Here is an 18970-nt window from a genome sequence, read left to right on the forward strand (position 1 = left end):
AAATATGGAAAAGAAATGAGATGAACACATTTCTGGAATATTTGCATGAGCTGCAGCCCGTAAGGGAGAGGGAAGGAACAGACAGTCTGCATGCTTGTAGGAGGGCAGTGTGAAGTGAGCTGAGTGACCAACAGGAGCCCAGAAAGGTTCCAAGCCTGGAGGCACAAGACAGAAAAGGATGGGAAGAGGATAGGTTTTAACTATGCAGAACAAGCAGACATCCTGTTGCCTGCTGCTATCCTCATCCTTCAAGATACAACAATGTACAGTTTGAAGCAGTGGTCGCCAACCAGTGGTCCATGAGGTCCGAAAGGTTGGCGACCACTGGTTTGAAGAATATAAACCAGAAAGACATCAGACTCAGGAATACTATGTGGGGTTAAATGCAAACATGACCAGTGGAATCCTCATCTGCTTCCAGAATGCCAGAGCAGGTTACAGAAACCAGGCTTATTCGCAGGAGACTAGAAGAACTCTCCTCTACAGGAACTGTGATCAGCCTGAGACAACATGCTGATACCTAGACTCCACCGCAATGAGACAGCTTTCCTCCTGGTTATTCAGTGGCAACTCCCACCAGCAGACAAACCTCACTCCCAGACAACCACCCTACACTCATGTTTATTGCCTCACAAACCTGGGACAAAGGAAGCCTCCAAAACTAAGAGGAAATAAGGCCAATGTGGTATGAAGAAACTTTTAAAGTAAAATAAAATAAAACTTGTATCATAAAAAGAAAAATATTTGGTCCTGGCCAGATAGCTCAGTTGGTTAGAGAGTCATCCCCAAGCGCCAGGATTTGGGGTTCCATCCCTGGTCGGGGCACATGCAGGAAGCAACCAATGAATGCATAAAAAAGTGGAATAACAAATCCATATTTCTTTCTTTCTCTCTTTCCCGTCTTCTCTCCCTCCCCTCCCTTCTCTCCCTCTAAAATAAACGAAAAAAATTTTAATTTGAACCTGGGAAGAAATAAATGCCATTTTAAATATCTCTAATCAGTAAATAAAAGCAAACACAACAGTAGCCCTAGCTGGTGTGGTTCAGTTGGTTGGAGTGCTGTCCCATGTACCAAAGGGTTGAGGGTTTGATTCCGGGGCAGGGCACATGCCCAGGTTGCAGTTCAATCCCCAGCCAGGGTATGAACGGGAGGCAACCAATCAATGATTCTATCTCACACCAATGTTTCTCTCCCCCCCTCTCTCCTTAAAAAAAAAAAGACAATAAAAGAGGTGTTACAAACTAAAAACAAGATATGTTCAAAAAATAACAAAAAGACAAATATGGATAAGAAATTGTAATGGTTTTAAAAGTCAGAATACAACCAAGATAACAGAATATAAGAATTAATCAAAGAAATAAGAACATTTCTAAGAAATAAAGGACATTTTTATAAATTAGAAAGACCTTCCAAGTACTCAGTGAATTATAAAGAACAATTCAGATATCTTAAAAACTCAATAATCAACTGTAGCCCTAGCTAGCTGGTTTGGCTCAGTGGACAGAATGTTGACCTGCAGACTGAAGGGTCCCAGGTTCGATTCTGGTCAAGGGCATATGCCCGGTTGAGGGCTCGATCCCCAGTAGGGGGCGTGCAGGAGCCAGCCAATCAATAATTCTCTCTCATCATTGATGTTTCTATCTGTCTTTCCCTCTACCTTCCTCTCTGAAATCAATAGTAAAAATATTTTTTAATTAATAATAATCAAGTGTATTAGGAAGACCTTAAAACAGAAATTAAAAGACAAACAGAAATAAAACATGAATTGACAGAATTTGGACAAAAGTAAAGGGGGGAAAAAGAAAAATGAAAGTCACTGGCTGGCCTGGCTCAGTGGTTAATGCATTGGCCCGTGCACCAAAGGTCACGGGTTCAATTCTGGTCACGGGCACGTATCTGGATTGCAGGTTCTTTCCCCATTCCTAGTAGGGGCACTTACAGGAGGCAGCCATTCAATATGTCTCTCTCATATCGATGTTTTCTCTCTCCCTTACCTTCCTCCCTCTGCCCTCTGAAAAATCAATGGAAAAAATATCCTCGGGTGAGGACTTTTCAAAAAAAGGGAGAGCACAAGAGAAAATATACATTTAAAAGAAGTGTAAGGGTCACAGACTATAAATAAAAAATAAAATAAAACAATGTAAGTGAAAAAAACATATTAGAGAGAAATGATAGCTAGAGAAAGCAGGCAATGGAGATCCAAAATATTTGTAATTGGAGCCATGAAATAAAATCAAAAGAACGGACTGGAACAAAAAGTAAAGGTATAATTCAAGACTGCTTTCCTAAAGTAACAGGAGCTTTGACACTACATATTAAAAGTGCCAGAAAAAACTGACCCAGAATGGTCAGCATCAAAACATATCTACGCAGGCAGGCACCATTTGGGGGCTCAGTCCATCTGGGTTTCCCGATGACCTAACAATTTCATAATTCGTTATTTATACTTTTGGCCTCATGCGTTCTCCTTCGTTGACCCTAGCATTAGGTGCAGAAACCCCGGAGGGTTCCACGGGCAAGGGGAGCCATCACCCTGGCTTCAATCACCCCAAGTTTGCTAGGTGGCAGCAGCCTGACCTGGGCTCACCTCCAAATCCTACTCGACTGACATGACTGTGGCCTCGATTAGGCCTCCCCCCATCATGGGCCCTCCCGAAATAGCCAGGGAGGTTGCCAGATCTGGGACCTCTCTCTCCTTCCCAGTACTGACCCCGCACTCAACACCGGCGCATTTCATCTCTGGTAAGTGACACTGGGTCAGCCCTCTGGGTTTCTGATTTGCCATCTCAGACAAAGGACCTAGCGCTGGGCCAGAAAGCCTCTCCAGTCCGGCCTCGGCCCCAGGAAACCACCACATGGATTAGACTCTCTTCCTCACTCTGGATCCTGACTAGCCGGCGGGGACGCCCTCCCTCTAGTCTAGCTCCCCGGGTCTCCCTTTGTTTCTTACCTCCTCTTCCTAATTTACACCACTGGGAGTTCTTTTTCCATCTCTTCCCCCCCCCCCCCCCCCCGCAAAAAAAACACAACTCCTCTGGGATGTCTCCCCAGTAATCTTCACACACTCGGCCCTTCCACGGAGGTCCGGCCAAAGCGCCTTATCCACACTCTAAATTTTCACATTGGCCCAAGAATGGAGCTTTTGATTTGAACATTCTTTGCGTCTTAAATAATTTCTGTCACCGCAATAGGAAGTAGTCAGAGATCCCCTACGTCCAGGCTTCTTTACTCTCCGCAATCATCCTTCTCTCTCAAACTTGCTTCCTTATCAAATCTGACTCCACCCAAAACGCCCCTCTGCCAACCCAGGACCTTTACACCCTAAGGCTTCTGATCGTCCTTCTCCAACCCACCAGGTCCTTCAGACCCTCCCGATCACTTGATTCTCCGCTCCCCTACAGGTCTCCCAAACCCACCTCCGTATGTCCCTCCTCCAAATGCCCCTCTGTCTTCAGACTCCACCCCTCTGTCCACCCCCTCAACCTCCTTACCAAGTTCCCCTTTTACTATTTCCCAGACAGCCTCCAGCCCTTGTCCTTCCCCTGCAAGAAGGGGCCAGGGCCGAGGGTACTGTCCAGGCACACATCCCATTTTCCATGTCCAGCCTCGTACAGATTGAGAGGCGTCTTGGGTCTTTCTCCACCAATCCAACCACCTTTACTAAGGAATTCCGGTACCTGACCCACTCCTATGACCTGACACGACATCTATGTCACCCTGTCCTCCTCTCTGACCCCAGAGGAGAAGGAGTGCATTTGGCAAGCAGCTCAGGACCATGCTGATGCCCTCCATAGACAGGACACGCCAGCCAACCCGATTGGCGCTGACTGGTTCCCCCAAACTAACCCGAGATGGGACTATCAGGTCGATTCTCCAGCTTCGTAGTCATATGATCATCTGTCTCATCGCTAGACTCAAAAAGGCTGCCCATAAGGCCGTGAACTATGACAAATTTAATGAAATCAATCAAGGCTCTGATGAAAACCCAGCTCTCCTCCTCTCCCGCCTCACGGAGGCCTGACAGAAGGCCTTGGTCCCCACCTCCCCAGAGGGAACCCTTCTTCCGAACACCCACTTTATATCCCAATCAGCCCCCGACATACGCCACAAACTTTGAAAAATAGACACAGGTCCACAAACCCCTCAAAAAGACCTCGTTAACCTGGCCTTTAAGGTCTTAATAACAGAGATGAGGAGACACAAATCCAAAAAACAAAAGCGAGATCAGGACAAGGCTAGGCCCAGAGGAAGCCTTTCAGCTCCTAGCCACTACTCTCCTGAAGTGCGGGTCCTCCAACCAAGGAGAGGTCAGGGGCTCAGCCTCCTCCGGGCCCATGCCTCAAATGCAAGAAGGAAGGACACTTGGCCAAGTCCTGCCCAAACTCGAGAACCCCGCCGGGACCCTGCCCAAGGTGCGGAAGGGAAGGCCACTGGAAATCAGACTGTAGTCTGGCCCCTCCAAGTCAAATTTCAGCCAGTCCAGCAAGGCCGCCCTCTGGATCCGGTCTGGAGCTTCCACACCTCCTAGGACTGGCCACCAAAAACTGAAGTTGCCCAGGCCCTGACAAAGCCCTGACGAAGCCCCACAGACTTATATCACTAGAGCAGAGCCTCGGTGACGACTGTGGAGCAGGTAAGCTGATCTCCTTTTTAATTGACACGGGGCCACTCATTCTGCCCTCCCTGAATTCACTGTCCCCTCCCCTCAGTCTCTACTATGGGGGTTGACGGATTAGTCTCACAGCCATTAGCCACACCTCACCTCTACACTGCATCTTACTAAAATACCCCCTCTACCTACTCTTTCCTCGTTCTACCTCGGTGCCCAACCAGGGCTACCACGTATCCCCTCATCAAGCCCAGTTGTCCCAAACCACAGTCACCTACCTTGGTTTCACTCTCACCCCGCAAAGTCGAGCCATTACCTTGGACCGTAAACACCTTATCTCCTCCATAACTGTCCCCTCCTCTAGACAAGAAATACTCTCCTTTCTCAGGCTCGCTGTGTACTTTCGCCTCTGGGTTCCCAACTTCAGCCGTCTCGCAAAGCTCCTCCATGACGCAGTGAAGGGACCCCCTCACTGAGCCTTTAGATCCCAAGGCCAGCATTCTCACTCCCTTTAATGCTCTGAAAGCTGCTCTCACCTCAGCACCTTCTCACCCCCCTGCCCTTTCCAAAGAACTATTTTCTTTACTGCAAAACTGCAAATTCTTACTTAACAGTGGCTATTATCAGAGGCTGAACTCACTATTACCCAAATCTTAGCATGTTATCTCTAAGGAAAAATGTGCTAGTTTTAATACAAGTGGCCGGAGGCCTGGAAACTACTGTCCTAGAACAGGCTTCGGGGCCTGCTCCCCACACCCCCCTCCAGCTTCATAGGGCCTATACATAACTTTCCAAAGTCTTCTTAAAAGCTTTGGCGCATTGCTGGGTTAAATGATAAACATCTAAATACTTCAACAAGTTTTAAGTTCACCTGATTTTAGTTTATGTTACAGAAAATCTATAAAGTAGATTTTGAACTGTTAATATGATGTCTTATTGAAGTTGTGTTTCTTGAAAGTGAGAGTGTTCATAAATGTCAATCTAAGAATGCTGGCTGTTTACTTCTTGGTTATCATTAGAAAATTAAGGTTTCTAAGAGTTAAGAATTCTAATTACATTGGAAAGAAAGTGTATGGTTTTGGTAATAAAAGGCAGAGGCATGGACAGGCATTTTGAGAGAAAAAGAAAATGAGTTAAATTTGTAAGCAGTAACCCAAGACAAGTAGAATAGGGAAACTGAGATAATTAAACAGCAGTTTGCTAGGGAAACTGACATAGTTAAAACAGCCGTTTCCAGCCATCTAGAAAATCCAGATGCCAAGCAGCAGGCGGCAGCCATCTACTAAATTCTATCTTCCTAAACCAAGGACAAATGAAGCCAAAGAAGAAACCCTCCAAACTAATGTCTCTTTCCTCCCATCAGACCATTTGTCATAATGCTTATTGTTCCAGCTTTTGCCCCCGTAATACTAAAATGTATAAAAGTTGGTCTCTACCAGGTTACAAGCCCTACTTGTACTCAGGAAATACCACTCCTAGACACCATCACAACCGCCTTTTGTGCCCAGACCTCATCTCCCTTTGACTCCAGAGCAAGGACGATGGGCCAGGTCAGAAAATTCTGGATGCCTAGAGCAAGGGGCAAACTGGGAAAACAAGAACCTCGCCCCCAGGGTAACTAACTGGTCATGTGGTTGGACCCCTGATCTTTCATATTACTAGTCAGGCAGCTTAGACCTCTGATCTTTTCCTCCCTAAAGATAACATCTGGGCCTCAGTTGTATTTCAGATCCAGGTCCAGAAAAGCAGCAAAACCAGACAAGTGACACTGGCAGCCTCAGGACCAGCTTTTACCTCCCAAGTCACTCAGCAGGATGGCTTTTGAGCCTTCACTGACCAGTCTCTTGGGGACATCATGCTGCGGCAACCCCTCGCTCCAACCGTGAGAAGTCTACAGTGTTCCAGCCACGACAATCAAAGTCCACCCCCTCAGCAGGAAGTACCTACGGAAGATATGCCCTTCCCCCTACTCCATAAAACAAAAGGCTGGAATGTTAGGTCTGATCAAATATCGCACGGATATCCCCTTCCCTGAGAACTGACATTGAAATCATTTCACAACAGACATTCCCTTTCCCTGAGACTACATTCCACTTGCTAACACCATTATCTTTCCCCTCAGGACCCGCCCAGAGAATTTTCCGCCCAGAAAAAAGCCTGCCTAAAGTCCTTTAAAATCTCTGACACCCCATCCCTGGCTACTGGCGCCATTTTGGGCCTCAGCTCATCTGGGTTTCCAGATGACCTAATAAATTCATAATTCTTTACCATCACCACCACTCCCCAAAAAAACCCAAAAAAACAGCAACACATATCTAAGTAAAGTTACTGAATATCAAAGATAAAGAATCCATGACAGGCAAAAGATCAAGATACTAATAAGAAGAAAAAGACTGATCACATTTCTTCACTGCCACATTCAGTATCAGAAAATGGGAGCAGCACGGGAAACCATAAAAATCCTCCAAGACTCCAAAGGCAGCAAAATAGCAGACATATGTCGTAGCAATATCTTTACTGATACAGCTCCTAAGGCAATGGAGACTAAGGAGAAAATAAACAAACGGGACTACATCAAAATAAAAAGCTTCTGCACAGCAAAAGAAACCATCAACAAAACAACAAGAAAGCCCACTGCATGGGAGAACACATTTGCCAATGCTATTTCAGATAAGGGTTTAATCTCCAAAATTTACAGAAAACTCATACAACTTAACAAAAGGAAGATAAACAATCCAATCAAAAAATGGGCAAAGGACCTAAATAGACACTTTTCAAAAGAGGACATACAGAAGGCCAAGAGACATATGAAAACATGCTCAAAGTCACTAATCGTCCAAGAGATGCAAATCAAAACAACAATGAGCCCTGACTGGTTTGGCTCAGTGGATAGAGCGTCGGCCTGTGGAATGAAGGGTCCCAGGTTCGATTACGGTCAAGGACATGTACCTTGGCTGTGGGCACATCCCCGGTGGGGGGTGTGCAGGAGGCAGCTGATCGATGTTTCTCTCTCATCGATGTTTCTTTTTTTTAATATATTTTATTGATTTTTTTTTTACAGAGAGGAAGGGAGAGAGAGATAGAGAGTTAGAAACATCTAGCTCTGTGATTAAGGACCCAGGACCTTAGCACTGGATGCAACCCAACAAGTCTATAAATTCGGAAGCACTTTGCTACAAGATGCTGAGACCCAAGCAAGCCTAGACTTCAGGCATCAGCGTACACGCTGACCGTAGCTGCTCTCATCTCTGCACTCTGAGGAGCAGTGTGGAATCCAACACCACAGGAATTTCCACATTCAGCATGACTCTAGTCTAATTTATAATAGCTTGACCAAATAATAGCAATGCTGATCAAGATACCCAAAAATGAAATGTCTATCTCACAGACTAGACATTTTAAAAAGAAACCACACATACATAAAAATTTGATTATTCCAAAATTCCAATATAATATTTGTTATCACTGCAGTGACTATACTGCAAAATTGTTGCACTCAACCAAGTTGGGTACTATATTTGCATGTGTCAACTTTCTAGTGGTCTTTGTGAGAAGAATATACAGAATCTACTGTCTATAATACAAAGCAGTGATTCTAGAATTAATGCCTCATTATATAAGTGGATCAAATTAGTAATTGTCACCATAAAGTTAAAATCTATTTTTAAAATTTATTTAGAACATCGTCCTGATACCCCAAGGCTGCGGGTTTGATCCCCAGTCAGGGCACATGCAAGAATCAACCAATGAATGTATAAAGAAGTGGAACAACAAATCACTGTTTTTCTCTTTCTCCTCCCCGCCTTCCTGTCTCTCTAAAATAAAATCAATAAATAAGTCTATCAAATGAAAGTGAGAAGTCTCAGGGCTGCAATGCAATCTGAAAATGCCATATTATCAAACTTTTCACATGTGTTAGATACAAAGAAAAAAAAAATCCAGATATCTGGCCCCTCTTTGGGCAGCTCTCCTGGCATCTAGGAAAATGGTCACACAGACTGACCGTTAAGGAGACAGGATGAAGCAAAAGGAGATTCTCCCACTTTTAGTGGGATTTCTATTGCTTTGGTCAGAGCTTCCTTCATTAAAGGCGTTTTCATAGTCTACAATAAACTATCTACTGCATTCTCTCATTCTCTTAGTCAAGCACACGTAGTATGTACCAGACACAATGCCAGTAACTTTACATATATTATTTCACTTAACCCTCACAACAACCCTAAGACAAATTTGTTTATTTCCATTTTAGAGATGAAGCAACTGATGCCAGAGAGTGTAAGTAATTATCAGGGTCTGAGTCACATTAGCACCCAGACCCAAACTCGTAACCCCTTCCCTCTGGCATGCTGAGTGAGGCTTTTAAAAATATATAAATGAGGGCCTCTATATGAGACTTAGCTTAATTGCCATTAAGACAATTAAAAATTAGTAACTTCTTTTGATTCCTGGAGCACGTACGAGAGCAATCAATGTTTCTCTGTCTCTTTCAGTCTCTCAGCCTCTCTCTAAAAAAATAAAATCAATAAACATATCCTCAGGTGAGGATTTTAAAAAATTAGTAACTTCCACTCCTCATCACTTCTATTTCCATTATACAGAGAACACACACACCCACTCCGCAGGGTAGAGACAAAACCCAGATGAAGAACACGTCCTGGACAGAACCTGAGACAGCCGCGGCGGGGAGCGGGGGTGGCGATGGAAGTGGGTACCTTTTCTGCAATGCCGTTTTCTGTTGTGTAGATCGCCATGAGCTCTGTGTCTTCATTGTCCTGTTCACCAGTGGACGTGGCGCCTCCATTTATCACCACCTGAAGAGAAACACTGCATTTAAAGGCTGTTTCACAGTATTTCTCTCTGCAGTACGGAAACATTTCCCCCCAAAGTTGTTTGTAATTCTCATAAGAGACAAAAACTGTGCATTTTGTACCTATCAACTTAGCCAAATCTGCGGTGTTCTTAAATGAAACTCGCAACAAGTGTGTGCTGCATTAGTAACCACATGTGTGTTTTGATAGAGGAAAAACATACCACGTGTCCCACAGAGGGAGGCTGCGTGAACAGGAGGGTCAGCTGAGGGAGACTCGAAATAGAACATCCAAAGAAAGCAGAAGAACTGGGCTCCCCCGCGTTTGGCTGAGGGACAAAAGCTGCTGTTTCTGAGCCAGGGAGAGACATACTGAGCTGCCTTCCCGAGTAAAGATAATGACTTCCAAGTGCCGTCCCTACGGAGGAAGTGGCCTAACAGCACTCACACTGCGCTCTCCTAACTGAGTAGCAACCCCCTTGCATGCATGCCGTGACATAGGCAACTCAGGTCCTGGCTGCCTGTCTTGAAAAATAATACTGAAAATAATTGTTTGTATGAATCCAACAACTACATTTTAAAAACACAGAGAAGAAAAGTATAAAAATGTTTACATTCTGGTATTGTGAACTACCATAAAGGGAAGTGAAAGATGAGTGATGGCATAAGAGGAAATACGGTGCGACACCTAACAGGACTGGCATCAGAATTTCACAAAGAACACCTGCAAATCCATAATACACACAATCCAAAGGAAATGGCACAGGGTAGGAGCATGCAAATTCACAGGAAAAAATTAAGTTGCCCCACCCCACCCCCCAAAAAACACACAACACAGAGAGCTGTTGAACCTCACTTAAAATTATAGAAATGAACATTAAAATTAAAGTTAGTTTTGTAGCATAAATTAGGGGGAAATTCTTAGAGGGGAATCTGGTGTTGAGCAGGGTGTGGGAGAAAAGCTACTTTAAGGTATTACAGAGACTATGCTCTTGGTGGAATGGGGTACCTTGGTTCCCTTTGTGAAGGGGAACTTAGCACTGGGATTTAGAACAGGCATGTTCTGGGACCAGCAAGTCTACTCAGAGAAACCTGTCCTTCAAACAGAGCCATGCAAGTGTATGTTCAAGGTTGACAATTGCAGCATTACTCAAAATACTGAGTACTTGGAAACGACCTAAATGTTCATCAAAAAGACATTCTTAAATTATGCTATATGCATTTTGAGAATAATATTCAGCCATTAAAAGAAAACTGATGTACTGACAAGAACTCCAAGAAATACGGTTAAGTCACAAAACAGTAAGCCTAGAATTATCCCAGTTGTGCTAGTAAAATAAAATAAAATAAAAATGTAATAACCTCCCTGTGTCTAAATGTTTGGTAAAGGATCCAGTCACTAACCAGTATGAAGGCTTACCCAGGGGCAAGGAGAAAAGATGGGTACCTTTCATTTCTCACTCCCAACCATCCTTTTTAGCATTTGGATCTTTTATAATCAGTACATATTCATATGTTATTTGAATACTGCTTTTTTAAGCGAGCAATATAAAAGATGTACACCGCCCTAGCCAGTTTGGCTCAGTGGATAGAGTGTCGGCCTGCAGACTGAAGGGTCCTGGGTTCGATTCCGGTCAAGGGCATGTACCTTGGTTGCAGGCACATCCCCAAAAGGGGGTGTGCAGGAGGCAGCTGATCGATGTTTCTCTCTCATCGATGTTTCTAACTCTCTGTCCCTCTCCTTTCCTCTCTGTAAAAATTCAATAAAATATATTTTTAAAAAAAGATGTACACCAAAATATTAACAGTGGTTGTCTTTAATCAGTGGGACCATTTTTACCTTCTTGTTCCCTTTATATATGTTGGTAATTTTCTATAATGAGGACAATTAATTTTTACAACAGGAAGAAATTAGAAAGACTAAAGTTCCAATATAGCTTAGATTGAAGCAGTCCAGAGAGATTTAATCCACTTATTTTTGTGATTGAAGACATAGGACCAAAGAAAAATTTAATTTTTCATTCAAGGTCACACCGATTACAACCCCAGTCTGAAGCTAGTTTTAAAGTATGCCAAAGATCTCGATTAACTGGTACATCATTCTTACAGGGCAAATTTTCTTATATCATTTCAAATAAAGAGTTGCTTTTTTTATTGATCGATTTTAGAGAGAGCAAGAGAATGGGAGGGAGGAGGAAGGGAGAAAGAGAGAAAAATCAACATGTTATTCCACTTATTCATGCATTCATTGGTTGATTCCTTTTTTAAAATATATTTTATTGATTTATTTACAGAGAGGAAGGAAGAGGGAGAGAGAGTTAGAAACATCCATGAGAGAGAAACATCGATCAGCTGCCTCCTGCACCCCTCCCACTGGGCATGTGCCTGCAACCAAGGTACATGCCCCTGACCAGAATCGAACCTGGGACCCCTCAGTCCGCAGGCCGATGCTTTATCCACTCAGCCAAACTGGTTACCAGTGTTCGGCAATCTGTGGCTCGTGAGCCACATGCGGCTCTTTGGCCCCTTGGTTGTGGCTCTTCCACAAAATACCGACTTCTGCACATGGGCCACGAAGTTTCAATCGCACTGTAAGTGCACGCTCACATGTGGTATTTTGTGGAAGAGCCACACGTGGCTTGCGAGCCGCAGTTTGCCGACCACTGGGTTAGGCCATTGGTTGATTCTTGTATGTGTCCTGACCGGGGATTGAACCCTCAAACTTGGCGTATCGGGACAATGCTCTAAGCAACTGAGCTACCCGGCCAAGGCCAAAGATTGCTTTTAAAACTATCTCGAAGACATGTATGTCTTTTTACACAAGCCAACAGGGTCTGTGGAGTTTGCTTGCCTGTGAAACTAGCTGCCAGCAGGATACATGTTCCCAGACAAGTTTACGTCCACAAAATGAAACTCTACCTTACTATCAGAACCAGGCTCCAAGTCCTAGCACAGCAGCACTCCACCCACTGAGAAGCCAAGAGGTACATACATTCAGGTGAACTGTCTTAAAACAATAATGTTTAGTTACTAAATCATCAGAGAAGCCCAGATCTGAGTTCACGCCCTAACCTAGCCAAAACTAACCTTCACCCAAATTCATCCCCAGTGGCCTCAGGGTATCCTTTTGGTGTGATGAAAATGTTTTCGAACTGGACAGAGATGATGGCTCCATAACATTGTGAATGTGTTCAATGTCACTGAACTGCTCACTTTTAAATTTCAATTTTGTGTGAATTTCACCTCAAAAAAAATTTTAATCTGTTTATGTGGCATAAAAGAGGAGATTTCCCCCAGACTTATTCCATTCCCACACACAAATAAGTGCTATAAAATTCAGATGCTCCCCAGGCTAGGAAAGGGCTCATACTTTCATTCAACAAACTGTGTTTGAGCATCTGCTGTGCCCAGGCAATGAGGATGCAGTCCTGCTACATATCTGCACCCCTAGAGCCCCCTCAGTGTCACATGGGTGGGTACCAGGTTAATGGCACCCACTGACTGAACACAAGATACATTAGGGCACCAGGGAGTAAAACACGAGTTTGTTTTACTATTTTTCCTTTGGTTTCTTAGGTTAGCTATTCTGATGGTCTACTTTTTTAAAAACGTAAAATATAATTTTAAAAATAATGCTAAAATCAGTTCTTCAGGAAAGGCCTTGAGCTCTTTATTTTTTAAAAGGATAAAAAATGTGTCTGACACTATCAAAGCTTCACATTTTTGAACCTCTAAATATTAGTTCAACTGGGAAATAAAAAATGTCTTGGAAAGCTTTCTAAACTTAATAAAAACAGCTTTCCTTTTGTGTTATTAATAGCATCACAGATAACAGAGGGGACTCTTGGCATCTTCCATCTCAGGAAATTGATCAGGTTTTTATTAAAAATATCCACAGATGATTTAAAAATCCTTTGGGAACAACATGTCCTTTCTCTCTCAAAATTATCTGAAACCAAACTTGCGGCGTTAAATGCCCCTCCTAAAGTAATACTGCACAGTCACTCCATCAGCTATGAAAGCAGGTTTTCTCTGCCCAAATTTGTCAGTTGATTCTGCTTGTCTCCAATATGCAGGGTTATGTTGCCTTTGGATGCAGGAGTGTGCTGATTGCTCAATAAAAACCATGCCTTTATTGCTTTATTTCTACTAAGCTAAGATAATAATGCTTAAATATGTGTTTTGAAGAGTAATCCTAAAATGGTCAAATGGACAGGAAACAGGAATGACAAGAAGAATTGTGAAGCAGATCATGCTGAATGTCAATTTCACAGCAATGCCCATTTAAATTGACAGTGGAATAAGCCTGTGTTACTCAAACAGAAGCCAAAGGGAATCAGTCAGTGGCTGCAGGTACCTGTAAGGTGAAAAGTTCAAGTACCTGGGAAACCCTGAGCCTCTGATCAGAGGGTTCAGGACTCAACTAGCATCTATTTTCTCTTTGGGATCTGGTATGATTTGCCCACCACTGTCATATGTCTAATAGCAAAGTGAACCATTTTATATTAAAACAATCATGTTCAGAATAGTGATACAGTTCCTCAAATTGACTGCTTTCTATCTATAATAATAAAAGTGTAATATGCTAATTAGACCAGACAGCCGGACCTTCTGGACGAAGCCAGGGCTGTGAAGGCTGAGACCCTTGCATGAATTTCGTGCATTGGGCCTCTTGTCTTATATAATAAAAGCCCAGCGACCATAAAGGCAGAACCACCAGAACGACCGCTTGACCAGTCACTATGAGATGCACTGACCTCCTCTCAGTCCCTTTCCCCGGCTGACAGGCTCCAATCACCGATGGCGAATGGGGACCTGGGGTGGGTAGCAGGGGGAGACATGGCTGGCTGCTGACAGCTGGGGAAGATGGCCCTGATCACAGGCTAGGCCTAGGGACCATACCCATGCATGATTTCATGCACCAGGCCTCTAGTTCTTTAATAAAAAGGTAACACACTATTCTTACCCTCCCTACACACACACACACACACACACACACACACACACACACGATTTCCTCCATATCCACAAAATGTGTTTTAAATAGACTAAAGATATCAAGATTAGTGTTTCCTGTCTTTAACCCAAGTCCTTTAACTGAACATAAAAATCTCCCACCTGACTTCAAAATTACCTGAAATTTCAAAATTAACTTCCATGAAAAATAAATCAAAGTGAGTATAATATGGCATATGCTAAACCTACAGAGCTTGTCAATCTTAGATGACAACCCAAAAAAATGTAGCTGACAGGTCTAACAGTACACTAGCAATCCCAAAGTTGGTGGAGGCGGCAAAGCCCCTAATCTGCTCTCACTGCCTCTTCAAACATGGCAGCGCAGGGTGGACACATGCAAGCAAAACCTCTGGAGCAGCCAGTACTTCACCCACAGCTCAGCCAATCCTGCAAAGCGCAGCCTCTTTTGCTTGTTCTCCCAGCCGGCCTCCTCCAGAGGGCTCCTGGGCTGTAGCAGCCAGAGCACCTTCAGGGTTCCAGCTCGTCCCACCTGTTCCCCAGCACAACTTGCCCTTTGGAAAGAGCCAGAAGATGCCTGCCTCTCCCCATTCCTGGCCCCTATCCTGAAGGGCGGGGAGGTTTGATGTGCCTGTCACAGGCTCACACTGAAAACCCTGTTGGTGCTCCTGCTCCCACACATCCCATGACTATGGTGAGAACTAACATTTGCTGTGCACAGATTCATGTGGCACTGAACTGGCCACTTTACCAAACATCTCCCCTTCAAGGTGATGTCTGCAAGAGCTGAACTGGAAGTCGCTATGGAGCCCCATCCACAAATTGATTCCAAAACAGATCCCAAAGGTACCCAGCCAGTTCCAGCACGCCACCCAAGAGAGCCGTCATCTTCCATTCTTTCCAGGTGATAACACATTATAGCTGACAAAGTTACATTTCTGATAGGTAAAGAAAATATAAGGGATACGAATCAACAAGAAACAAAATCAACATCCCAAAAGGAAAATAAGGAACATAAATGGCTCCTGAACATTTGAAGAGTCTCAACCTCACTCAAACGAAGATGCAACAGAAAACTTTTTCCATCGACTAAATTGGCCAAGAAAACCAGTCCAACCCATGTTCCCTGGCAAGCCTGTAGGAAAACAGGCACTCACACCTTGCTGATGGGCATGAAATGATCTCAACACAGGGCACTCCGTGGTGCCCTTCAACCTAGTAAGGCACACCCTCTGCCCCAACAGTCCCTCCCACTCCTGGAAATTTATCTTTTTCTTACATCTGAGTGAAATATCCTATGTGCAAGGTTATTCAAAATATTAGAAACAATGGACACCTATCAAAGGGGAATAGGTAAATCAATTATGGGACATCCATCCCATAGGTGATCTGTAGTTATATATAGGGCACTCTACATTCTGATAGGGATGTACAGACATCAACAACATTACATGGTTGGGCAAAAGTAGGTTTACAGTTGTTTGTATGGAAAATAATATAATAATAATAATAATAATAATACAAGAATAAACTGTTTTGCATACTCACAACTGTAAACCCACTCTGTATATTAGTAAGTGAAAAAAACAAGAGCAGAACTACAGATATAGACATCTAGATACACACACATGTGTGTATAGAAGGAGATGAGAATATATTTGCTTACATATTTGTAAGCCATTTCTGAAAAGTGGTGTGTGGGGAGAATTGGTGTATACAAGGCCAGGCAAGGGGCTTTTCACTCTATACCCTTTATACTCTTACATTTTGAATCATCTATCTATATAAAACCGTAATATGCAAATCGACCAAACAGCGGAACAACCAGTCACTATGACGTGCACTGACCACCAGGGGGCAACGCAGGAGCTGCCCCTTGCCCGCAGGCCCCAACCAGTGGCAGCGGCAGGGGCAGTGGGGTTGGGGCCGGCAAACGGGCGGCACCAGGCCAGCCAAGGCGGGTGCAAGTGGGGGCCCCGAGATTGCCCCACTGGTTGCCCTGCAGATAGACCCTGATCACCAGCCAGGACTAAGGACTCTACCCATGCACAAATTTCGTGCACCAGGCCTCTAGTATATTACCTAGTGTTTAAAATATAAATAAAAATGTAAAATTAGAACTCCCTTTAAAGAACAATTAACAAAATTACGGTACAGGCTGCTGCAAAGGAAGATGAGGCAAATACATTCAAACTTTCTGTGAAAGAGGTCCAGGGTGTCTTGTTAAATGCGATGAAGCAGGTTACAGAACCATCTGCAGAAGTACCAGCCTTTTTAAGCAAACACACGTAACAACAGAAGTGTGCTTTCTGCCTACAACCATGTATCACGGGGAACCCTTTTCCTGGCCCTCACACCACCATATCAAGTGTGAGAGTGGAAACCCTTCCACCTGGATCCCTTTCTTTTCTGATTTCTATGAATATGGCCACAAGGAAGTCCCTTCAAGATGGGATGAAGCAAAAGGATTCTCCCCCATCTCAGTATTTTGCTTAAAAAAAAAAAAAAAAAAAAAGTCAAGTATTTTCACCTTTTAGCTAAACTAACCACTAGTTTCTCTTTATTCTCCTCTTTATGGCACATTTCATATGTGCCAAGTACTGTGTTCACAAATTTACATATGTTTTCATTTAATCCCTGTAACAAGCCTGAGACCAATGCTATTCTCAGTCCCTTTTTATAGATGTAGAAAACTAATGGCCAGAGAGCTTAAGTAATTCCTTCTGTTTTTGTCACATTTGCATTGAGACCCTACCCCAGACCATAAGCTCTTTCCTCCAGGATCCTGACTGAGGCTATTAAAAATACCTACAGCCTGGCCAGTGTGGCTCAGCGCAGTTGAGCATCTACCCAGAACCAAGAAGTCACTAGTGTGATTCCCGGTCAGGGCACATGCCCAGGTTGCGGGCTCAATCTCCAGTAGGGGGCATGCAGGAGGCAGCCGATTGATGATGTTTCACTCTCATAGATGTTTCTATCTTTCTATCTCTCTCTCTAAAAATCAAAAAGGGGAGAAAATTTTAAAAACAAAACCCCTACATAATCACTCCCCATGTGGTCCTCACCCCTCCATGACCCACCTGTTAGCCCTGGATGGAAGAAGCCTATCAGGCAGTCAAGATTGTTTTCCAAAGCCCATTAGTTATATCTGTACAACAGGCATAGCATTAGTTCCCTTTCAGATCCCCTACCTGCCCTTTTGCATCACTGTTCTCTGGTTCAAGGGGCATGGTGGAGTTGCATGAGAGAAGTGGAACAAACACTGATTAATTGCCTACTGTGTACATGATCTGGTGCTGATATGTATGATCTCATGCACTCGCAATCATCCTGCGGTTCCAGCATGAGTAAGTGCACAGGTTCTCACAGGCACGGAGGGCTATAAACTGACACTGACACTTAAGGCGCAAAGCCAACATTGAGCTGCTCTCCGAAGACGGACGGAGCCAGGTGAGAGATCCCTCTTCCCTGGGGCTATGGGTAAGACAGGCTCGGCGCTGCCAAAGCAGGCAGTGCTATAGCTTTTCCCTCAAACTGCTACATATGATGCAGGGATTCTCTCTGCAACTGTTAACTTGCAGAGTAGGGAAGACAGACACTCACAAAAGAGAGAATATAAATGGCCAAGGAACATGGGGATAAAAGTGTAGTACCTCATTGAAATGCAAAACTAAAACGTTGTTAAGTCTTTCACTTACTAACTTCCTGCTTTTTAAATCTAATATCCAGCACTGGCAAGGGAGGGTCCTCTCTCACAGAGCTGCTGGGAGTATAAACCACTGCAATACGGTTACATACACTAAGTTATCATTTATGATATCAATGAATTAGAAATAACCCAAGGTCCCAATGAAAGATGTGGACAAAAGGGGGTTCTACAGAAAGTAACCTCGAAGGGTAATGGGACTGTAAATTCCTAACCAGGCAGGTCATGGTGGGTAGCCATGTCCCAGGCATATAACTTCTTTAGTAAAAGGTTTATTTTTGCCTTAAACAAGCCCTGTCCATTGTTTCTGTGAATCTAGGTTAACGCACCTTTGAAATGCCTCTTTTCAGAGCCTTCCAAAACTCACCCACCCTCATAATCTTGTTGGCTGTCCTATAATCTAATCCCCACCTTGCTTTCTCCCACCTTCATGTAATCCTCCTTAATTCCAAATGCATGAAAGAAGCTGCAAACTGTCATTTCTTGGAAGCATTTGAGATCTTGGTCAATTTGGCTCAAATAAATTACGATAAAAATTATCTGCAGATTTGTAACTTTACATCAACAAAGTAGAAAAACTGGAAAGAAAAAAAAAGTAGAAAAATTAGATTCAAGATTTGCTATTATGTCAATGACAAGATATTTTCAATGGCATTGATATGCCATGATATAACATGACGTTAAAGGGCTTTATAAAGCAGAATTTTAAAAAACAAACCACCAAATATTTGTTTCATCTCTGGAAAGAAATACAACAAAATATAAGAATGTTGTTTTCCTGGCTCACAGGATTTTAAATGATTTGGATTTCCCCCTCATTAAAGCATTCTATGTTTTCTAAATGTTCCACAATGAACGTATCTCTTTGTAAAT

At 43.5% G+C, this 18970-nt stretch overlaps 1 protein-coding gene across 5 annotated transcripts in view; it reads right to left on the minus strand.

Annotated features, from left to right (window-relative positions):
* Positions 1–18970, minus strand: part of SLC23A2 (solute carrier family 23 member 2) — a 128351-nt gene that overhangs the window by 55066 nt on the left and 54315 nt on the right. For all 5 annotated transcript variants that reach the window (XM_036321636.1, XM_036321635.1, XM_036321638.1 and 2 more), the window contains one exon: positions 9323–9421. In XM_036321636.1, the coding sequence (XP_036177529.1) occupies positions 9323–9421 (99 nt within the window). The remainder of the gene's footprint in view (positions 1–9322; positions 9422–18970) is intronic.

This window comes from Myotis myotis, unplaced genomic scaffold, assembly GCF_014108235.1.
Source record: "Myotis myotis isolate mMyoMyo1 unplaced genomic scaffold, mMyoMyo1.p scaffold_m19_p_9, whole genome shotgun sequence".
In the NCBI taxonomy this organism is placed as follows: domain Eukaryota; kingdom Metazoa; phylum Chordata; class Mammalia; order Chiroptera; family Vespertilionidae; genus Myotis; species Myotis myotis.